The sequence below is a fragment of the Engraulis encrasicolus genome, chromosome 24, assembly GCF_034702125.1.
Source record: "Engraulis encrasicolus isolate BLACKSEA-1 chromosome 24, IST_EnEncr_1.0, whole genome shotgun sequence".
NCBI lineage: Eukaryota > Metazoa > Chordata > Actinopteri > Clupeiformes > Engraulidae > Engraulis > Engraulis encrasicolus.
The window spans coordinates 7,260,170-7,281,953 of NC_085880.1; the positions used below are offsets into that span (position 1 = coordinate 7,260,170).

The following is a 21,784-nucleotide window of genomic DNA, read 5'->3' on the forward strand; positions in this document are numbered from 1 at the left end:
GACCGAGTTGATAGACAGGTGTGTGGGCGGGTATAATCGCATTTCCTGTGACTTTTTTCTCTCTACCCTGGCTTCCTCTTACACCGACTAATCTGATTGGTCATTCATGGAGCATGTAACCAATCAGCCGAGACCTGCCATGGAGGAAGGAATAAATGCAAGATGGCTCCTCATATAAAACCAGCCTTTTGGCTTCTCTTTTGTGATCAACAAAATTACTTTTTACTACTTATAAGGTTAAAATACCTATTCGCACGTAGTTCTGAAGGTTGATTTTTGCTACAGGACTATATAAGGTTGGATTCTGGTGACTTGTCGTAGATTAAGTTTGTGGGGAAAGAAGAGCACCGATTTCAAGCCATGTATTGAGGCAACCAGTTCTCGAGTGTTGTTTCAGATGGTGCGTGATACATCAGGGCCTTGTCTCTCGGACGTGCTACAAAGCTTCGGACACTTCTGATCAGACATCTAGTCTAAGCAAAACTTTGCGAAATTCATGTTGCCTGTGTGCTTATACCCGGATATTCTGAAATCATTATTCAAGCTCTAAGTCGTCGTCATGGCCGTATCAAGGTGAGGAAACTTCAGCTGGAAGCTAACTTGGCTCGTGTATTTTCGTAAGGGAGGCTCAATGCTAGCAGCTAACAATACCCAACGAGTACCGACACAGGCCGTGTTCCGAGTGATGTAGCGGCTAGGCTGTGACCAAATTGGCATAATGGTGCACATGGTTGATTTGTAACGTCATTGCTAACTGATCAAGGTTTCTAAAGTAAGCATTTATTTATTCCATCGTGGGAGACGAGGATTAATCTGATTTGAGGACTGTGCACGCGTGATAATAAAACCGAGTTAGATTGAGCCTTTTCACATCTAAATGTCGGGGTTTTGCTGATGTATTGGACCTTGGGATTAGAACCACGCTTCACAAGCTAACACCCGTTGACCCACCAGATCTCTGTGGATAGGTGTTTCTGCGGAATTTTACCAAAACAGAGTTGCGTTGCATATCCCGTGTGTCTCATTGTTCCTTATCCCTTTCATTACAACTTTTCTTTCTAATTTGGGAAAGACCTGCGTAGTCTAACCCTTCATCGTGTTGAAGTTTAGTTGAATGAAGGTGGTGATGTGGTTTCCAAAAAGGTACTGGTAGCGGCGCAGCCCGGAAGCACCTTTCCATAATGTGCATGGTTAGTTGGTTAGTTCACTTTCACGCTCGTTAAGGGCTGTATTTAAAATCAGATTAGTGGGTTGTTATTAGATTGACTTAACGTGAGACGATTAGTACCCGGGCCGGGTTTCACATTTGCCTATTATGCACAGCACTGTGTCAACTACTATATTGTTGCTCTCTGGGTTGGACAATCTGTGTGCGTTTCCAGTGTGGTTGGTGCCCATATGCTCAGCAATGGCAATATTTATCTGTGGGGTATGCATTACTGTGACTACTTTGTCTATCCATATACTCCCAACACGATGACCCCATCAAGCACCTCTTCCTAAATAGAGCTGTCGCATGACTGTGTTCTATTGCTATGCACTGAAGAACATCGGCATTGTGTTTGTTTTTGTGAGTGTTTAGACTGTTGTTTAGAAAATTAATCGGTTAGTAACACTGGCCTTACAAGTTCCTTGTTCATTTAAGATCAAAGTATTGGTGCCCTGCAACAGGAGTTCCATATAAGTCAACCTTTTCAGGGTCTGGGACTTGGGACCCCCAACAGAGAGAAAAGTCGTTCAGGGCGCACACAATCATTAACAGACATTGTATTGTTGTACAGACTTGTATTTCAATGCCAACCATGCTAATTCCACCTGTACTTTTAACACTGAAGTATTTTGTTTTGCACTGGGCATGCCCCCTTATCTTTCCCATATTTTCTTGAGTCACCCTTTTGGTTTTCTTCTCTGGCACCTGTTCTGATTTTTCCAAAACCATGCTTTGCTAAACCAAAACCAAACACTTCATCAGACTTGTGGTGTTATCCATCTGTGTAGTCTGAAGCTAGTTAACTGGCATTTGGCTTAACATATCACATAGTGTTATATACCTCGCATTGAAGAACATTGCCTGTGGCTCTGATCCAAGTAGTATTGATCTAAGATGTAGCCCAAGGGTATGCTGGTAGTAACCTAACTTGTCCTTGCCTGGACACGTCACCCAAGGAGGCTTTCTTTTTTTTGCAAAGCAATTGTGGATGCACTGCACTGGATTGATGCAGGCGTTGTGGAGGTGCGGCCTGCTTATTCTGTGCTCTCAGCAGCACTCGGCTATCCTCCTCCCGCAGACTGAGGCTGCCCAGGCCAGGCTGTTATTTTTAGCCTGCAGGGCCGATAGCATCTCAAGCCAATAATATTAATTCCATGCACCTCAGGATCCTGCGTTGGGTTTTGCTGCTGCAGCCAACGTTCTGCCTCAGTTTTGGAAAAAGTTATGTCAGGACTGGAGTGTTACTTTCAGTAGTCTGGAAGAATTATTTTTTGCTGCCCTTTGTGCGCAAAGTAGTGGTGTTGGCGTTCCTATTTGGATCTCTGAAAGTGCAATTCTGTGTCTTCAGAGGCAGTCTGTTTAATGTCCTCCTCCAGAATGAAACTGCTTGCCTTTTGCATCAGACTGATAATAATTCATTTTGTTTGTGTATGTATTTTAAAGGCTTGAACGTCTGTTCATTCTGCTGGACACTGGAACGACTCCAGTGACCAGGAAAGCCGCCGCGCAGCAGCTTGGCGACGTGGTCAGGCTTCATCCCCATGAGCTGAACAACCTCCTTGCCAAGGTGAGTCATCATCCATTCCAAAGCCATTCTATGGTCACACACACACACACACACACACACACACACACACACACACAGACACACACACACAAAGTTGGCCTACTGACTTGGGATAGGCTGTGATTCTTGAAACTAAACAAGTAGTTGAATTACAGTAATTGTTGCTTGACTGCCGTTTTTTCATTTTGCCGTTAGTCACTCAAAAGATTTTCTCAATGATTTTGAGCTGTGACTTGATGTGTCCACAAAGTAATGTTGGCAAACCTAACCGATCTAGGCTATGCATACAGCAACTGTGGAGGAACAGAAGAACATCTCATTGTCTCGTGCAAACAGGAAATGGTTTGATGTGTTCTGGCCAACGGCAGAACCAGCTTTCTTGAAAGTTCTTCGTGTGGAACAGTTGCTCATGTGCGTGTGAATGTAGGCTTGTTAAAATTAATCTGGATGCAGGCCAAGGTCCATCATACCGGTTCACCATGCTGCTTGCATATCTGCTTTGAAAACTTTGCTATGATGGTCCAGCCCCCAGTTATAACCTGAGGAAACATTTCCAGATGAATAAGTGTGTTTGTGAGGCAGATTAAAAGCATGCATGGTGTACATCGTAAGAGAGATTGGCGGGTTGGGGTTTCAATCATTTTACAACTCTATTTCATAAATAGTATGTTTTGCAAGTCTGTTATGCAAAATGAGCCCTGTCCAACAACCGCGTTCTAAACATCATGAAGCTATGAAACAGACAATGTAAAAAACAGAATATGACAGTAAAGCATATGAAGTCTTGAGGCCTCGCCAATGAAAAGGCATTTTTTCACATTTGAAGCGCATGTAGAAAAAGATGGCAACATGTTTCTTGTATTATAAAGTACAGCTGGTAGACAATCAATAATAATTCCCAGTGATGATGAAATTACCCCTTCTGCGTCACTGTAGTACTCTGTGATTACTCATCATAATCATGTTGTAACTCGATACCCTTCTCTGGCGGTATAGGGAAACGCACATCATGTTCTTGAGAAAAGGAAGTTGCACTTTTGGGTAAAGGGGCTTTTTTATACATGTGCATCATGTTGCATGCTGCTCTTTTCTCTCTGGCTTCCTGTCCTCAATGGAAAGTTGTGACTATTCTGTATCCCCTCTGATTAAAAGGCACAGCACGTATGAATGGGCCATTTGACTACGCTTCAGTGGGCACGTTGAGTCCATGGCCCGTGTCATAGTGCTCCCTATCCACTAAAGGGCACGCACGCCACGCCACGTCATGCCCGCTCCACTTGTTGTAGTCCCCTTGAATAAATTGGGTGACTCCCGCAATGCAATGACCTGTGCTGTACAGCTGCAACAGGGGAGAAGGTGTGAGCGCACGCACCCACACATACACGCACACATCCAAAAATAATCTTACACAAGATAGACAAAGGCTGCAAGCTGAGAGATTGAGAACATGTGCACAATGTGATGCGCCAACGTATTGTTTTCTATATAATAAGTCTGTAAATGCAGAAGTTTTGTCTACGTCCTCTGCAGTGATGTGGCTCATAGTATCTGGAGCCAATACCATAATGTTAATTCCATCCACCTCAGAAATGTTTCCTTAGATCTAAGACAGCCAACTCTGCTTCAATTTCCAGCATTGGAACATACTGTCATAGGGTAATTTCAGTTGTTTGAATCGTGTGTTTCGGCTGGTCTTTCTCACATTGTAGAGCAGGGGTGGGGAACCTTTTTCATTCGAGGGCACTTCAAATTCCTCCAGGGACTGTGAAAGTCCTCCGAGGGCCGTACTATGAACACAAACCAGGCTTTCCCCCTGCACTTTAGGCCTATATTGAAGACAGACACCTTTAAAACAGACCCCAACTTCTCTAGGTCCCCTGAATATACCCTAATTGTATTGAAAATGTGATTTCTAAGATTCCATTACAAAATATTGTAAACAGCCTTCGAGACATGGGTTCCCCACCCCTGCTGTATAGTTTCTACTTGGATCGCCTTTAATATCTGGAGCTGCATGACCTGCCTCTGTATTAATGCGGCCCCACCCTCCTCTCCTCTCCTCTCTCCGCTGTCGCTTGGTTGCGCGCAGGTTCTGACATATCTCAGGAGTCCGAATTGGGACACACGGATCGCAGCGGGCCAGGCGGTGGAGGCGATTGTGAAGAATATTCCGGAATGGAATCCTCCGCCCAAGCCTAAAGAAGGTGAGACAAAACGGCTTATCCCACCCAGGCCGCTCAAGGGCTGTGTCAACACTGACATGGAAACAGATTGAACTATGCATTGACTGCTGGCTCTCTCTTTTAGTTTTTCAATAACACTGTAGATGTAAAAGCGAAAGTCTGGGCTTGATACTTGATGTCTGACTTTAGCAATCATTACCTTCGTGGCATGCTGTTTGTAAAAGCTTGTGTTGCTTATTTAAAAATGAAGCATGAACGTTTCAATGTGCTGTTAAAGGTTGCACAGTGCACAGTCTGCTCACTGTTAGACTCTGACATCCTGGCTTGGTCTACTCTCCGTCGTAAATTGATGTGCAAATATCTCTTCATTTTCTCGAGGATAAATAAAGGTCCCGCTCTACTGTGAAATATGTGAAGCTTTGGGGCAGGATTGCCGGTCGCGCTCAAATCATTGAGTGCTCGTTGCATAATGACAACACCCAGCCATCCATCTTTGTTAAAGCTTGCTGTAGCTCGCAGCATGGCTCCTTGTTAATGCAGCGTAAATAAGTTTAATAATATTGACCCACAGCGGAGCTTGGATGGGAGATGCCGTCTATTTTTTGGCTGGATTTCAGATTCTGTATCGTCAGGTCCAAGCTGGGAAAAGCTTTGTGCGCTGCGCCGTTTGCCAAGTGTGCTGCTTTGTTTAACATTTAGGTGGGCGGCATGAATATACAGGGGACAGACGGGGACAGAGTGAGCTTGGGGGCTGTGTTCTGTGCGTGTGCGTGTGCGTGTGTGTGTAGGCGCATGTCTGAAACGGTCCTGTTATCTGTCTTCTTTCCAGAGGGCGATAAGGAACTAGCGAGGGACGACTGCTCATCCGATCGGCTGAGCTTCTACAGGTTCGACATCTCACGTCTCCTCCGCCACGGGGCCTCCCTACTGGGATCCGCAGGGGCCGAGTTTGACGTCCAGGATGATGAATTGGGTAAGGGGTCTGTACTTACTGTAGACTTGTCAGTCAAAGGCGCCGAATGGTGAAAGGAGAAGTGTGGGCGGGGGTTGGTGGTGGTGGTGTGGTGGGGGTGGTCTGCTTTGTGAATGAAATCACTTTCATTGACCTGCGTGGGCTGCACTCATGAATTATAGAGAGAAGCTTATGGCACAATGGTGTTTGTGCGTGCGTGCGTGCGTGTGTGTCACTTCTTCCCAAACTAATAATTATGTATTCATGAGAGTGCGGCAGAGAATATGGGCATTTACAATTTCCACTTTAACTAAAAATCAAGTCCAGGTTTCAAAGTATGTTATGAAAGTGCCAAGATTGTTACACTTGTAAGCAATTAGACTTTTTTTGGCATTTCAACTTCACACCTTTGACAACTAGCCTAGTCATGGTGTGACTACATGTTGGTGATGTGTGAGTGGAAAGTGGTTGAGCGAGTGTGTGATGAGGAAGAGATATTCACAGTGAAAGCATAATGCCGTGTCCAGACCAAGAGCGAACTATGCTGCCTGGTAGCGTGGGTAGTAAAAGAAGTTTCGCCTTGAATTCGCTGTATTCGCTCCAGACGCAGCATTGATATGTTTGATTCAGCTAATCACATAACGGCTCTAGCTTGACAGCCTGGGACATTCGGCGATATGAACGTGCTATTGGTTTTCGCCAAACAGCGTCAGAGCGAATTCGCCTGCGATTAGATTTAGTTTAATCTTCAAAATTCGCTCTGGTCGCGCAAGAAGCTTCGCTCCTGGCGAATTCGCTTTGGTAGCGCAGGTCGCGTGCCCTCCATAGAGAAATAATGACTTCCGTCGCTTCATTCGCTCCGTTCGCTCTTGGTCTGTACACGGCATAAGAGATACCCAGCATGTTCGTGTCACCTTGGACAGCCTGCAGGGGTTCAAGGTGCCCACTGGCGTCACAGTGACCATGCGTGCGGGCTTGTCTTTGTTTTACGGGGAAAAGCCACGTCCTCATCATTTTGCATTTCCCTTTGTGAGCATTAGTGTGGGTGTGTGTGTGTGTGTGTGTGTATGTGTGTGACCACAGTGGGGAATGTACATGAAAGGATGTGGTCGGTCCCTAACTTTCATTTCTCAATGTGTGTAGTATGCAAAGTACCGGTACGTTGTTTGCGTGTGAGTGAGTGTGTGAGGGACAGCGAGAGAGAGCGTGTGTTTGAGAGACAGCGAAAGAGAGAGCGTGTGTGTGAGAGCGTGTGTGTGAGAGCGTGTGTGAGAGAGAGAGAGAGAGAGTGTGTGTGAGAAATTCCTTTCACAGGATCATCATAACAATACTGCTACACCGTTGACTGATGCCAGCAATTTTGCTATAGCATGCTAGTAGTAAAAAGTATGAGGACATCTGCACGTCACGGTACTTTCATTTGGTGTCTTGTGAAAACCTTACTTGGCACTACAGAAAGTTAGCAAGGACGTACCCCACGATCAACAACCTTAAGCCTGGCTGTCTGCCCAGAAGCTAACATATCAGATTGCAGAGAGTGAAAGGTCTTGATGGGCTTTGTCAAGTGCCAGTCATACTGAATGTGATGGAATGGAAGTCGTCCTCAGGCCTGCTATGCATAATAAAGGCTTTCATTTGCCGCTTGGGTTTGGTTCTGTGCGGTTTAAAGCTGCTGATGGTAAGTTTTCGTGTTGTCATATGCAACATCCTGATTCTTGGACATTGGAAGTTGTACATGAATTAACAGAACACCTAAAATTACAAACGTCTTAATCTGTATCTGCACAGCTATTTCATATGCTGCTTTCGGAATACCATGACAGGTGCAGCTGCAAGGTACTATGACTAAAATTAAGTTGCTGATTTCATAGATGTCAGGCAGCCTAGCAAACGCCTGCAAGACCCAGTTAACCTGTCTTATGCCATCTGACTGGGTTTCGCCAAACTCCACGCCAGGGCGTTCCGTTTTCCTCATGCAACCATCTGAGTGCTGTGAAATCCAAAATGAAACGTAGGGAACATGACTTTTAGTTTTTGCTAGCAGATTTGATGTGATGTCCTTTTGTGCTGTGGCCTTAAAATCCCCACCTGGTTGCCTACCTGTCTAGGTACTTGTTACATCTTAGGTCAGGCAAATGGAATGCATTGCAAACACAGCCTCATGCTGCCTCTGCTGCCATCTGCTTTCTTCTGTCCTGCTGTCTCTCCTTCTCCTCTCATTCCAGAAGTCTCCTCCCTTTCTCCTCCCTTTTTCATTGTCTTCTCTTCCTCGTCCACTTTCTACCATCTCTCTCTCTTCCCTCATGCCCCTTGCCTTCCTGCTCTCCTTAACTGATGAATACTACACAATGTAAAGTGCGAGATGCCAAAATTTTAATTTGTTCATTCATGGCGTCCATATAATGGTTCTGTGTTTTTAGTTACCTTGTTCTAGCCATTTCTTGCCCCGTTCATCCTTAACTTTTCAGGATAATTGTCTTAAGTAATGTAACTTATTTTAATATAATGCAATGTAATGTGAATGGCAGATGAGGTGGACCCTAAGGAGCGGCTGGCTCGCCAGAGGAAACGGCTCCAGAAGAAGCTGGGTCTGGACATGGGTGCCGCCATCGGCATGGATACAGAGGAGCTGTTTAACGACGAGGACCTGGACTACAGCTGCTGTCCTCCCGGCTCCACCGCCAGCACCACCACCACCACATCTGCCTCCACCACACCCCCGGGCTCCAACAGAGGCCCCGGGGCCAAGGGCCCGGCCTGGCCGGCCTCACGCAACCACGTGGTGGGTGTCTTTGCCTTTTCACTTGAAACCACCCTATAAGAAATAATAGATGTTCACCCTCTGAAAATCCATGTGGCGGGTGTCTTCACCGTTTCCCGCTGAACTTTCATTAGTCATGTGTCTTTGATAACAGCTGTCCCTCATTCTAAAGACAATGTTGTTATGGTTTCATATGAAATAATATGATCTTGAAACATTAAATGATGACTTTGGTGAGTTAAAAAACAAACTGTTACAACACGCAATAGTTATCTTTTCAGTGGACCTAGTCAAGGTGGTAGGCGGTTGTTTTCATGGTGGGCACCTTAACAATGAAGTTCTGGGGGGAACCCTGCTTTGTGCCTTTCACTTAGAATGACCTTGAAAGAAACACCAAAACTCCACACTCTGTAAAAAGTTTCAGTTTCATGTTTTTGGTTCTGAATATGCACTGGTGTGAGGTGCTGCCATTCTCTTTTTTTTAAACTTGGAGCAACCTTTCCAGGCAGCACGAGTACTTTTTTGTCTTGGGACACTGTAGTTCTCCATGACTTAAACATTGTGTGCTCCCATCTAGCAAGAGAGGTACTCTCTGCTCCTCCTAAACCTGGTCAGATATAATGGTGGCGACGAGAATATAGAGGCACCTTTTCAGCTCGTCGCAAGTTGATGAAGCACAGGCACCATTTTGGAAACCTCAGTGCTACTCGATGTCATCGTCATATCTTTGTGCGACACTCGCAGTGGTGTCAATTTAGCTGTGTGGCAATGTTATGCAAGGGATGGCCTGTAAATGCTGGGCTATTTTTGACATCATGGCTTCTAGCGCCACGAAGAACAGCATGGCTATTAAACACTGTAACCTCAGCCACCTCTTCCCTGACTTATGCTAATGTTTTTACTACCAGTCTGTCCAATAAATGTGATTGCACTTGGCACACACTGTGTGATCGTCTGATACATAGGATAACATTGTCTGCATACTGGTATGCTTTGATGCAGTGGGTGGTGGTTCTGTGGTAGTTTGGCTGCTACCTGCTGATGCATTGGGCTGCTTTGATAGCGATAGTGTTAATGTACATAAATACCTTGTGTTTTTCTGCGCTGGGCACACTCACCTTTGCTGACTTTTTGTTGCCGCTAGTTGCCGTTTTTTTCCCAGCTGAATTGGGTGATTTTTTTGTTGGTAGCATGAATGTCTAAGAATTTGGTTGCAAAATGTCAATGTGATTATATAATGCCAAGTTGGCTGCTGCTTTATTGGTTGGGTTATTTTCGGAGCACAAACAGTAACAGTAGTACTGTATAATAATGCTGATTCTAATAATACCAGAAACGAACCATATTAATAATGGAGATGTCAATTCTAATGATCAATAATAAAAGTGTAAATCAAGTGCTTCGAGAGTTGGCTCTGCAAAGCCCAGTTACGTAGCATGTGGGTAGAGTGGAGGTGGGAGTTATTTTTGTCAGTCTGGTCTATCTATGTTGAAGCTAAGGCCCAGTCAGCCAGGAGTGAGGCTATGCTAGCAGCGTCCTGCCTGCCTGCCTGCCTGCTCGCCTGCCTGCCTTGTGCTGTTGCCAAGCAGGAAAGATGATGACACTTCACTCTTCTCAGCTCAACTCACTAGCTTACACCTCTGTTCTGGGGATTTGTCTGGTTTATATTGTTAACATGATAAGCTACCACTTCTTCCTGTTACCCAATGTGCTGAATGAAGAGTTCAAAATGATTAAAAAAAAAACCCCAAAAAAAAACATTTGAGTTTATTTTTTGTCAGTTGTTGAATAAATCTGCAGTGTGCATTGACCAAACTTCTTCCACTGTTTTACAATAATGTCTAGCACCTGCGAAGGTAAGAAATGCTTTGCGTGTCCGCACTCACTCTCCTGAGCGGTTTACCCTTTCGGCATGGAGAAAAGTGCAGTTTCAAATCCTGTTGTGTAACCTACATGTACACAGATTTGAGAACAAAGCTGACTTCACTTTAGCTTTGGAGGTCTGCAGAGCATTTTTGTTTCCTAGGAATAGTGTTGCTAGGAGACTACATTGCGCTGAGTCAGCAGGTTGCTGAGAGTAGGTAAATGAGGCATGCTCATAGATTCACCATAAAACATTGACGTAACCATTATTGATTAGCGTCTTATTTTCTTAACCTTTTCTTGTCATTATAGGCTAACATGTTTGAAATCGAGTTTATAGATTTTTTTTACTCGTCTGATGGGGAATAGCTGATATCTAAAATTGCTTTTGGCATAAATGAGGCCGTAATTCAGCATTGGCTTCAAATCTTTTTGATCTTTGAGTAGTGATGGTGTTTTCTGCCTGAAAATACATCTTGTTGCAATTGCCAACAATACTCCTGAGAGATTTTTGTCTTGATAAAAGAACTTGAAGTGCACAAAAACAGTATTTACTATCTTTTACATGTTAGCTTGTAGAAATGATGAGTTACAAATGGTTGACAATGCCATTTTATAAATATGTCACGAAGAAGTGAAACCAGAGGCTTCCCAGGTCAGTCACTCTTTAATAATGTTGTTTTGAGAATTACGGTCATGGGAATATGTGTCGAGAGCTAAGATGGCTTATATTACACTGTGCTTATGTTAACGTTATGCAACGATAAGCATGATCTGCTATATGATCTGGTGAGCTCCCATCCCAGACGCACAAAAATATCTGATTTATAGTTTCTAAAAAAAAGTCTTAAATGTCTTCGTATACATACTCCTATTCCTAATATGTTGCACTGCAGTGTTTCCCCCAGAAAATTGGTTAGTCAAGGTGGTGAGGCTTCGAGTCTGTCCCTGGGGATGCGCGTGGCGGGGGGATGCGCTTTGGGGGGTGGGGTGGCGGGCGCCACTCGCAATGTCACGCGGGGGGGGGGGGGGGTTTGAATAATAACAAAGCTGTGTAGAACTGGAAAATATGTATTTATTGACCTGCCATATCAAAACTATTTACAGAAGCTGAAAAGAAAAATGTAACAAAAAGTGCAGTGCAGGTTGTTTACATTAACGAAAAAGAGAAACCAAATGGAGTGCAAAATTGACTGGCTACCTATGACTGCCTATGGCACATTTTGCAAGTCTTGTCCTTGCAGGCCATCCTTCTCGGTTTTTCAAAAAAGAGTTCCAGTGCCCTGTTGTAATTAAACTGCCCTAACTGGTGGCCCATTTATGCTAATTCTTGGGTTGCTGCTGACGTCATAGTGCTGCCCCCTAGTGGTGATCTACCGCTGCTGGGTGGGACAACCTGGGCTTGGAGCCATTGAAAAACCCATTCAAAACTTCATTTTTTTCGATCTGACACAGAATATTTTTAATTAGACCTTAAGACACACCATGGGTCTTGTTTAAAAGCTGAGAACCTCTGCTTTCCATAACTGAAGCGGTATTTTTTCCTAGCATCTACCAATCCGAAAGTAGCCCACTTTAAGTGCGGAATTACTTTTCTAAAGATAGCGTTTTGTTTCCTTGGAAACGGACGCGGTTACTCTCAATGGGTTTATGTGTTACGCATACGCTATTTGACTCGGTTTTGCATTATTATGGATGAATTTCTAATCTTGACATGTTAATGGACATCTATGCGAATTTCATGTGTTTTTATGTGATATGGGAGTAAATGTGTTTACATCCCGTCTGGGATTTTGTTTAAACTAGCTGGCCCGCTAGTTAGCTAGCAAGTGCTAGGTCTCTACACTACATCATGTCCAAAAGTGGAAAGATTTGCCGACACTCAAGGCTGTTGATATAATGAACTGGTTCTGTGAATGTTCTCAGAATGTTTTGCTTTGACAAATTGCTGATATTAATAGCATTACATCCAAATCCTGGGTGTTTCTTTGTTTATGCTTGGGCCATTGAGACAGATCGATTCTAATATCTATTACCAGAGAGAGTTTATTTCTGCTATTACTTACTTGCTAGCTAACTAGCGAACTAGCTAACAAATCCCAGACGGGCGTACTGTTAACACATTTTACTCCCATGTTACATAAAAAAGCATTTTGAAACTCGCACAGATTGTCCATTAGAATGTCAAGATTAGAAATTCAACCATAATAATGCAAACCCGAGTCAAATAGCGTATGCGTAACACATAAACCGCGTCCGTTTCCAAGGAAACAAAACGCTATCTTTAGAAAAGTAATTCTGCACTTAAAGTAGGCTAAACCTTCGGATTGGTAGATGCTAGGAAAATACCGTTTTCAGGTATGGAAAGCTGAGGTTCTCAGCTTTTTAAACAAGACCCATGGTGTGTCTTAAGGTCTAATTAAAAATATTCTGTCGAACATCGAACAAATGTACTTTTGAATGGGTTTCAATGGCTCCAAGCCAGGGCTGTCCACCATTTCAAATTCGCGCGCTCCAGTGAAGGGGCATTCTGACGTAACTGCAACCCAAGAATTGAAAATTAAAATTGTTTCAAAATAATGGCCTCGAGGATGGACACACATGGCGTAGTAATAAATCCGACCACTAGGTGTCACCATTTAGTCCAACCGATGTTGTCCTAGTGCCTGCGCTTGAACATGCATTACAACTTTTTTTTTTTTCAAGTTTTTTTTTTTTTTTTTTCCCTTGGGCGCATTTTTTTTTTTTTTTTTTTTTTTAGGGAACGTAGCCAAGGCGGGGGTGTAGTCAGGCAGATTAGAGTCCAAATGTTCACAGAATATTTCAGTTGGTCATACAAGCACCATATTTGGTACAAATGATGTCTAGGGTGTATTATTTAAGAAAAGTACGTTATCCATCTTCAAATCCAAGATGGCCGCCAGTTTTCAACATGGCCGCCAAATTTAATGTAATACAAGTGTCTTTCAAGGTAGAACTTCGTAGAATAGACATGTGTCGATTACCACAGCTTCAAAGTTTATATATTATGTCTAGAAATACCAAATGGTGTCAACTTAATTCCAATATGGCTGACAGTTTTCAAGATGGCGGATATTGAGTCATTCAATATTAATGTTTTCGAATGTTTTCTGGCCATAGACATTCTTCTAGATCAGTGTGTGATACAAGTGATTTTTTTCTCCAAAGGAAGGGTGTACTATTTATGAAAACTGTGTTATCTGGCTTCAAATCCAAGATGGCTGCCAGTTTTTTTGAGATGGCCACCAAATTAAATAAAAGAAAACAAAAGTATTTCTCAAGGTAGAATTTCGATTAATAGAAATATGTATATTTTTGCAACATTTTATATGAGTGATGTTGTAGCACAACCAGGCCCCACTGGTGACATTACTGCTGTGAGACTCATCATGGGGTTCAGTGCTGGCTTGTAGTGTGCTAGCTGTAGTTGAACACTTCACTAAAAAATGTTGTGTACTAACTGTAGATGATGGTATACTCAAGTGTCCCAACAGCTATCTAATAAGCAGCTGTGCAGACATTGACTAGAAGGTTAGTTAGTGGTAGTACTGTAGTTAGATAGCCGCACCTGAATTGACAGGGTGTGCCAGCGCGGGACAGCCGAGCCAAGGGTAACGGCTGTGGTTACCTGGATGGCGTACCGATCGCACGGGAATTAAACGACACTGGATGAACGATCGGAATAGATGTAGGGCATTACATTCTTGAATCTAGTCAAATCCCATATTTCAATGTGCTTTGATGCTTTTGTACGGTAAGGTAGAAAAGGATAGCCCCCTCGGGTTTAAACCATATTATACACAATGTTAGGTAACAATCCATTGAGTTTTGCTGGTACTGACTGGAGGAAGTTGTGCCTCTGTCAGACTGACACGAAAGAGGAGTTGAAGTCTCCCCATTTAGTCATTGACCAAGCTCATGAGCAGGCCAATGCGGTGGTCAAAGGCGCTGGTGGTGCCATTGGAGTGACTGAGGATGCATCTGCACTCAGGCGATGGATGGTGTCTGGACCAGAAGTAAGCCAGTTAGTCAGGCAGTACGAGTTGGCATGTCAAGTCAAGGTGGCACAAGGAGATACCAGGCATCATGAGCAGACTAGTTAGTCACAGACATTATTCATTGACAAGGTTCAGAAGTTGTTCGTTGTGATGAAGGATCTAGGCAATCCTTTTCAGGAGGAGTCGAATGATCTGCTTACACTGGGAAAAATACCATAGCACATCCCAGTGCTTGCAAAATCTCTCTTAGAGAAAGGCAGAGTTGACTTCAGAGATTTTTTCAATGGTCTTGGTGATGAGGCTTCCTTCCACAGGCCCATCAAAAAGAACAGAACAGATTTCTTTCACCAAGATGCGGCTGTAGCCTCGAGTGAAGCAAAGAAAAAAGTACTAAAAAGTTACTGCCATCTTTTCTCACGACTCTTTAAATCATATCAGACAAGGAAGTGTGACCTGAGTTTTTTAAACTTGAGAATCAGTCCTTTCCTGATGCACTGAGAGACACAGGCAAACTCCACTCTGGACAGAAGTCTCAACTCACCAACATTCCAGAAGCTACCGTTTCTCCACCTGAGAGACAACCAGAATGTGAAGCCGTTATCATTGATGGTTCTGCCCTTGTATTGTGCATTCAATGCCCGCAAAGACATCAAAGACCTTTCACGAGCATGTTGTGCAAGATGTAGTTCCAAAGATTCTGACAGACCCATCAAATTATGAGCGAACATATATTGTTTTTGATGCGTACTGGACCTCAAGCCTGAAGGCTGAGATAAGGTCAAAGAGAGGTAAAGCAGAGAGATAAAGAGTGACTGACAAAACCAAGCTACCTCCAAACTGGAGAAGCTTTCTGCGAGACAGTGACAACAAAACAGAGCTGTTCGAGTTTTTGGATGACAAGATTGTGACCCTGTCTCCCCACAATATTGTGGTTGTGACAAAAGGAGAGTAGGCCCTTTCAAACAAATAAATCAGCACTGAAGGCTTGTGTCCATGCAGCCATGAAGAAACTGACACCAGGATCTTCACACATGCTCTCCGTGCAGCCAAGCAACAGATAAAATATTTGTTGATTAAGGCATGTGACACAGATATTCTTCCTGTTGACATCAGTGTGTTTACGATTCTTCAGGATGTAGGCCTGGAAATGGTTTGGGTAGAATTCGGCCAGGGTCAATTCCTTAGGTGGTTGCCAATTTATGAGATGGTGCTTAATCTTGGCCCACAGAAAAGTAGTGGCTTACCCTTCTTCCATGCTTTCACTGATTGTGATGTTGTGTCAGCTTTTCATGGGAAAGGCAAGAAAACGGCATGGCAAGCATGGGAGGTGTGCCCTAAAGCGAGTCCGGTTTTCAACAAGCTCAGTCAGTACCGATCTACCATAGCTGCAGCAGACCTCAAAATCCTTGAGAGGTTTGTCGTCACCATGTATTACAAGCACAGCACTACAGCCAAGGTTGATGAGGCAAGACTGGAATTATTTTCTTGGACGCAACGGTCTTATGATTCTATTCCACCAACAAGTGCATCTCTGGTACAGCATGTAAAACGGTCTGCATTCCAAGCCGCCTGCATATGGGGCCAGGCAACTATATGCAAAATGCAGAGGACCCTGCCCACTGTGGCTGGCATAAAGATGGTCTGGAGAGTGTCCTAGTCAACTCTTCCACCCATCGCTTAGGCCTGTCAGCCGTTGACAATATGTGGCTGCAAGACAGAAAGCAGAGGATTATGCAAATGTTCTCGCTTCAGCCTGAAGTGCACCCAGTTATGCACTTGCAGATGTGAGAACTAAATAGATAGAAACACTAAAAAGAAACAAGAGCACTACAAAAGTTGTCAGGCAACTACAAACCGTTTACCGACTCAAACAAGTCCCTTTTTTCACTTGACCCAGAACATCTTTTGGCAACACCCAAGTTGAAGAGAACAACTTTTTCCTTTCTCATGTTCACTATGTTTTAGTTGTTATAATAATAAGTAGAATGTCAGTGATATTTTAGACTCTCTGCAATACAGTAACAATGTTGTAGCGAAGTTTTTAAACTAACAGTGAAGCATTGCCTTGTAGTGCACAACATTTCCATTTTCTATCATAATATTTGATAATCATCATGTTTTGAATGTAGAATTGGACTGTCCATGTACCAAAACATCTAATTTGATTTTGATTTAATCAAAACAGGACTTTTTTGTCACAATATAGCCCAAACAATGATTGAGAATACGTCAAACGGCAGCCATCTTGGAAAATGGCGGCCATCTTGTTTTTTCACTTGGATAACGTACTTTTATGTTAAAGTAGGTTCTAGAGCATTAGTGTGCCAAATATGGTGCTTGTATGACCAACTGAAATATTCTCTCACTAATCTGCCTGACTAGTGGGGTTTAGTCAAGGCGGCCGCCTTGATAAGAAAGCGCTGGGGGAAAGCCTGCACTGAAGAATTTGCATGTACAGGTGCCCCAAAATGTATGCACACTTTAGGTTATTGAAAGGTTTGCGGATTTAAAAATTTATGTAATTTTTCAGTTTTGTAGAACTTACAGACACTATTTTGTTTTTTCACTACTTGTTCTCAAACTGACATTGCACAAAAATATCCAAGAGAATAGTGTGTGATTGATTCTGGTCCAGGTACTGCTGACAATGCCGTTCACTTTCAATGAATGCATTCACTTTTAGTGTCTACAGGTCTCATAGGATCACATACAGTAGCTTGATTCAAGTCAAAGGTTTGATTGGTGGTAACAAAATGTCAATTTAAAGTATGTATTTGTTTTTGTGGCACCCTGTACATATGCAGTATTCTCCATCTGATTATTTTCTTCACGTGTTCTTTTTCCCCATCTGTCTGTTGCAGCCCATGCAGGCGGCTGAGTTGATCGACTCAGAGTTCCGGCCAGGCATGAGCAATCGGCAGAGGAACAAGGCCAAGCGGATGGCAAAGCTGGTGGCCAAGCAGAGATCGAGAGACATGGACCCCAACGAGAAAAGGTGATGACCGGTTTAGTTTCCTGGACATGTCTTGCCTGTGGCCAAGAGTGCTACTGAACTGCTATACATCCAGTACATTTTTGGAGTGGGTGTTTTATGGCTTTATTTGATGGTGTCAAAGAGGTGAAAGGAAGTGGTTGGGATAGAGATGTGGCATAGGATCCCAGGTCCCCTGTGCAACAATACGGTGCATTAGCCCTTTGAGATGGCCTAACCGTTTGAGACGGCCACCTAGTGCCTAATGTCAATGAATTTGGAAAAAATGAGGGTTTGATTTATTGAACTTGGCTGTAACTTCTCTGAAGTTTGTCCTTCCAGCCAGTTCATTATGCGCGGTACTCAGAGGAACCGCATGGTAAACAACCTCTTTGTTTTGACTTCGTTTGTAACTTTGTAACTTTCTTTGTATGCCGCAGTAACGATAGCTGTGAAGGGGAACCGGAGGAGAAACGGCGGAAAACCACCAACGTTGTCATCGAGCAGCCTGCCACGGACAGCAAAGTCCTCATCGACAATGTCCCAGACACGTCCAGCCTGTATGAAGAGGTATAGTAAGCTAAACTGAATCGCATGGAGACGGTGAAATGTTCTCATTCAAGCACTAAGTGAACTGCTATTGGGAATAAAGATTTTTTTCGTTCACTTGGTAAATGTGTGTTTTTCTTTTCTAGACGCAAGAGTGGCCCCTTGAAAGCTTCTGTGAGGAGCTGTGCAATGACCTCTTTAACCCCTCATGGGAGGTGAGAAAGCCTGTGCACATACACTCCCGCATACATGCACATACACATACACACGCATACCAAGGATGGAAATACCTGCCAATGACGGGTGAATTTGGCCTTTGGCAGGTGAAATATGTCAACCCACCAGTCACCTTGCCGGGTGAAATATTTCTACAGGCGCCCGGGTTAATGCAGAATTATGAACAGCATCCAAATTCAAAAATGTAACAAATTGGTAATGAAAAGAGTTATTGGAATTTGAATATTTGAATTTATGACCTGAATGATCTTGCATGGCATTACAATGTTTGGAATGGTTGAATATGAACTGGTAAAAATGGTGACTGGTAAAAATTGTGAGTGACTGGTGGGAGAAATTGTTTAGTTCCTCCCCTGACGCATGCGCGCGCATGCACGCACGCACGTACGCATGCACGCACGCACGCACGCACGCACGCACACACACACACACACACACACACACACACACACACACACACACGCGCACACACACACACACACACGAACACGCACATGTACACTCACTTAACCTTCACACGTTTTATTCACTCCTCATAAATGTGTGACTCATTCAACCTGCCGCCAGACAGACACAACACGTCTGCATTACATTTCTAATCTGGGACCACTCGTACAGTATGCCTTCAGTGCATGGTAGTGTGTGTGTGTGACCGTTTTTTTATGGCCGTGTGGTAGGGGTGGTAATATATTGTGTGTGTGTGTGTTTGTGTGTGTGGGGGAGGGGGTATGGGCATGAGTATGCATGCAAAGTTTTGTGGTATGGGTGGTGATAAGTGTCGTCTTACATTTGTGTGTGTGTGTGTGTGTGTTTGGGCGCTTGTGTGTGTGTGTCTATGTCGTGTGGGTGCATTTGAGACTTGCATATCTCCACATGGGGGTGGGTGGTGTTGTGCACGTGTGTGTCTATCAGTACGGGTGTGCGACATGTGATCCGGGTGTTTATGTGTGTGTGTGTTGGCCTCCTCAGGTCCGCCACGGAGCCGGCACGGGCCTCAGGGAGGTGCTCAAGTGTCACAGCGCCGGAGGGGGCAAGATGGTGGGCAGCACTGCGGAACAGGTGCGTCACGTCAGACCCTTCCCTTCCCCTCACCTTACCTGTCCTCTCTTCCCCTGGTCACCTAAAACACCCCCCCTCCTCACTTCTCCTGTCACCTGACCTGTCCTCACTTCTGTGTCACTCCTTCCGCCCACTCTTCTCCTTCTTACCTTTGGCGTGACTCGCTTCACCTGTTCACCTTAACATGAAATGTTCTATTTTGTCCATGGACTAGGCATAGCTGCTTAATTGGTAGTGAACTAATCAAACACATCAGAGCGTCTTCTCTTTGCATGTCCGCACTGGTTCACACTACATCTGACCACACTACACCACGTTAGATCACAACACACCAGACTAGACACAAGGATGGCCCTACCTTGGCTGTAACGGTGGGCACTAGACTGCTATGCCGGCGACCTGGATGCGATTCTGGCCTGGGTCATTTGCAGATCCCTCTCCCCATTCATTTCCTGTCTGTCCTTCTCTGTCCTGTCAAGAATAAAGGCAAAAAGCCCCCCAAAAACTTTTAAGTTGAAAAATAAATTAGACAAGGATGAACAGACTGCACTATTCTACACAAGAACAGCCCACTAGGCTGTGGATAGAATGGCTTGTGCTGTGCGTTGTGCTGTACCTGGGCCAAAGTTGGGACGGTCATTGAGAAGGATTGATTGACTGAGCAGAAGAGCGTCTGACCCTTCTCTTGCCTGCCCTCCCCTGCTCCACAGCTGTGTGTCTGTCTGTCCTTCCTCTCTTCCTCCCTTCCTTCCTTCCCCTTAGCTTTACTCATATGTCCCACACTAAACCCGACCTCACCATACTACACCACACATTACCTTACGTTGTATTACATTTCAGTTAGCAGGCGCTTTTATCCAGAGTGACATTTGTGTAGGTAAAGGGTTACAGTCCCTGGAGGACTGTGGGACTACGCCTACACTCTTGCTTCCGCCATGGATGAGGTCTGACTGAGGGGGTCACCTACTTTCTGCTGTTTACGGGATTCCGACGGGCACCCTTCCCACTGCTTCCAAGAACAACTATCTAAGCATTAGGCCTCGACTGCCCAACACTAAGCAATAGGCCTCCACTGCCCAAGATATTTAGACCATAAGGCTTTTGTCACAAGATAAAGAACTGTGTAATGAAGAGAAGTTCAGTCTAAACTCATTACACATAAATGTATGTAGTTACTGCCCTTTGCCTACTAAAACACAACCTCACCAGACTAAATCAAACTGTTCTACACCAGAGTAATCCACAAGACTATTAGGCTATGGGTGGAATGGTGCTGTCGTGCAGTTTATCTGGGACAAAGTGGCACTGGTCATTCAGACTGATTGATTGTCTGTCCAGACCAAGGCAGTCTTGAGTGTGGTGGGAAATTCTGTGGTATGGTGTCTATGTCACAGCACAAGTCCTTTCTACCATTTGAGCAGACTGTTGAAACAGTTGAAGCGGGCTCTGACATGGCTGATTTCAAAGACATCTCGGGTTTCTTGAATGACGTGACATTGATACAGCTGCAGAGGCCGAAGTTAAAACAAGCGAGACTATCGGCCCGGCATGTGTATGCACATACCCATAGGGGCTGTAAATAAATTCTTGATCTCATTGTCTAGTGCTCTGAACAGTGGTGTGTATTATTTAGTGCATCGCCGACAAACAAAACGCCACCCATAAAATAAGCATATTTTTATGCAAATGCACTGAAGGAACCTGGCTGCTACACAGTAGCCTGATTATCATCGACTTTCAAATCTCTTCAAGACTTGGTCTGACCAAGAGCATAGCAATTAACATTTCCCAAACAGCATTTCCCAAATGGCCTCCCTTGGTTTGCTAAGGATTGTTTGCTTCCCAACAAAGTGGGAGGAGTTCCCGTATTTGGGGGAACTCAGAAAATACTTGCATTGATTCTTGACCTGACTGGTTGCAACGCTGAAGCTGTTGCGTCACTAGGAGGGCACGGCCTGGCTAGCTACACAGCACAACTCAACGCCCTCCCACTGCCTTATAGACCTTCACACTCCTGGTTTTCCTGGGTGTTTCTCCCAGCACCTCCCTTTATTTTCCTGGCGCCCTATGCACATCACTACACTGTGAGATCCTGTATGACATCTGTTGACACATCATCAATTGTTTATGCTGTTTGTTGTGATGTGTTGCACAGCCTGTGCATGTAGTGTTTCTCAAATGCCTATAGCTCCCCAGTATTGTCTCCTATGACCGGGTCTTTTCACTGTATGTTCAAAGACAGGGCCCTGAACTGATCAAGGGGAGTTGTCGTTTTTTTCGAGACAAAAATGTAATCTTGCTGAAACACTGTAGGGTCTCATGGAGTGATTTCAATGCTCCTCTACATTATTTGGCGATGAACTGCAGGCTCCCCTTTCTTCATGGTAATTGAAAAATTATGCCAGAACGTAAT

The 21,784-nt window shown here is 44.2% G+C and overlaps 1 protein-coding gene across 2 annotated transcripts in view; it reads left to right on the forward strand.

The window, feature by feature from the left end:
• The first annotated feature begins 158 nt into the window (after nt 1–158).
• Nucleotides 159–21,784, forward strand: part of btaf1 (BTAF1 RNA polymerase II, B-TFIID transcription factor-associated) — a 64,476-nt gene continuing 42,850 nt past the window's right edge. For both annotated transcript variants that reach the window (XM_063191474.1, XM_063191475.1), the window contains exons 1-9: nt 159–573; nt 2,654–2,777; nt 4,867–4,981; nt 5,790–5,933; nt 8,441–8,694; nt 17,417–17,550; nt 17,967–18,096; nt 18,222–18,290; nt 19,282–19,371. In XM_063191474.1, the coding sequence (XP_063047544.1) occupies nt 560–573; nt 2,654–2,777; nt 4,867–4,981; nt 5,790–5,933; nt 8,441–8,694; nt 17,417–17,550; nt 17,967–18,096; nt 18,222–18,290; nt 19,282–19,371 (1,074 nt within the window). In that variant the 5' untranslated portion in view covers nt 159–559. The remainder of the gene's footprint in view (nt 574–2,653; nt 2,778–4,866; nt 4,982–5,789; nt 5,934–8,440; nt 8,695–17,416; nt 17,551–17,966; nt 18,097–18,221; nt 18,291–19,281; nt 19,372–21,784) is intronic.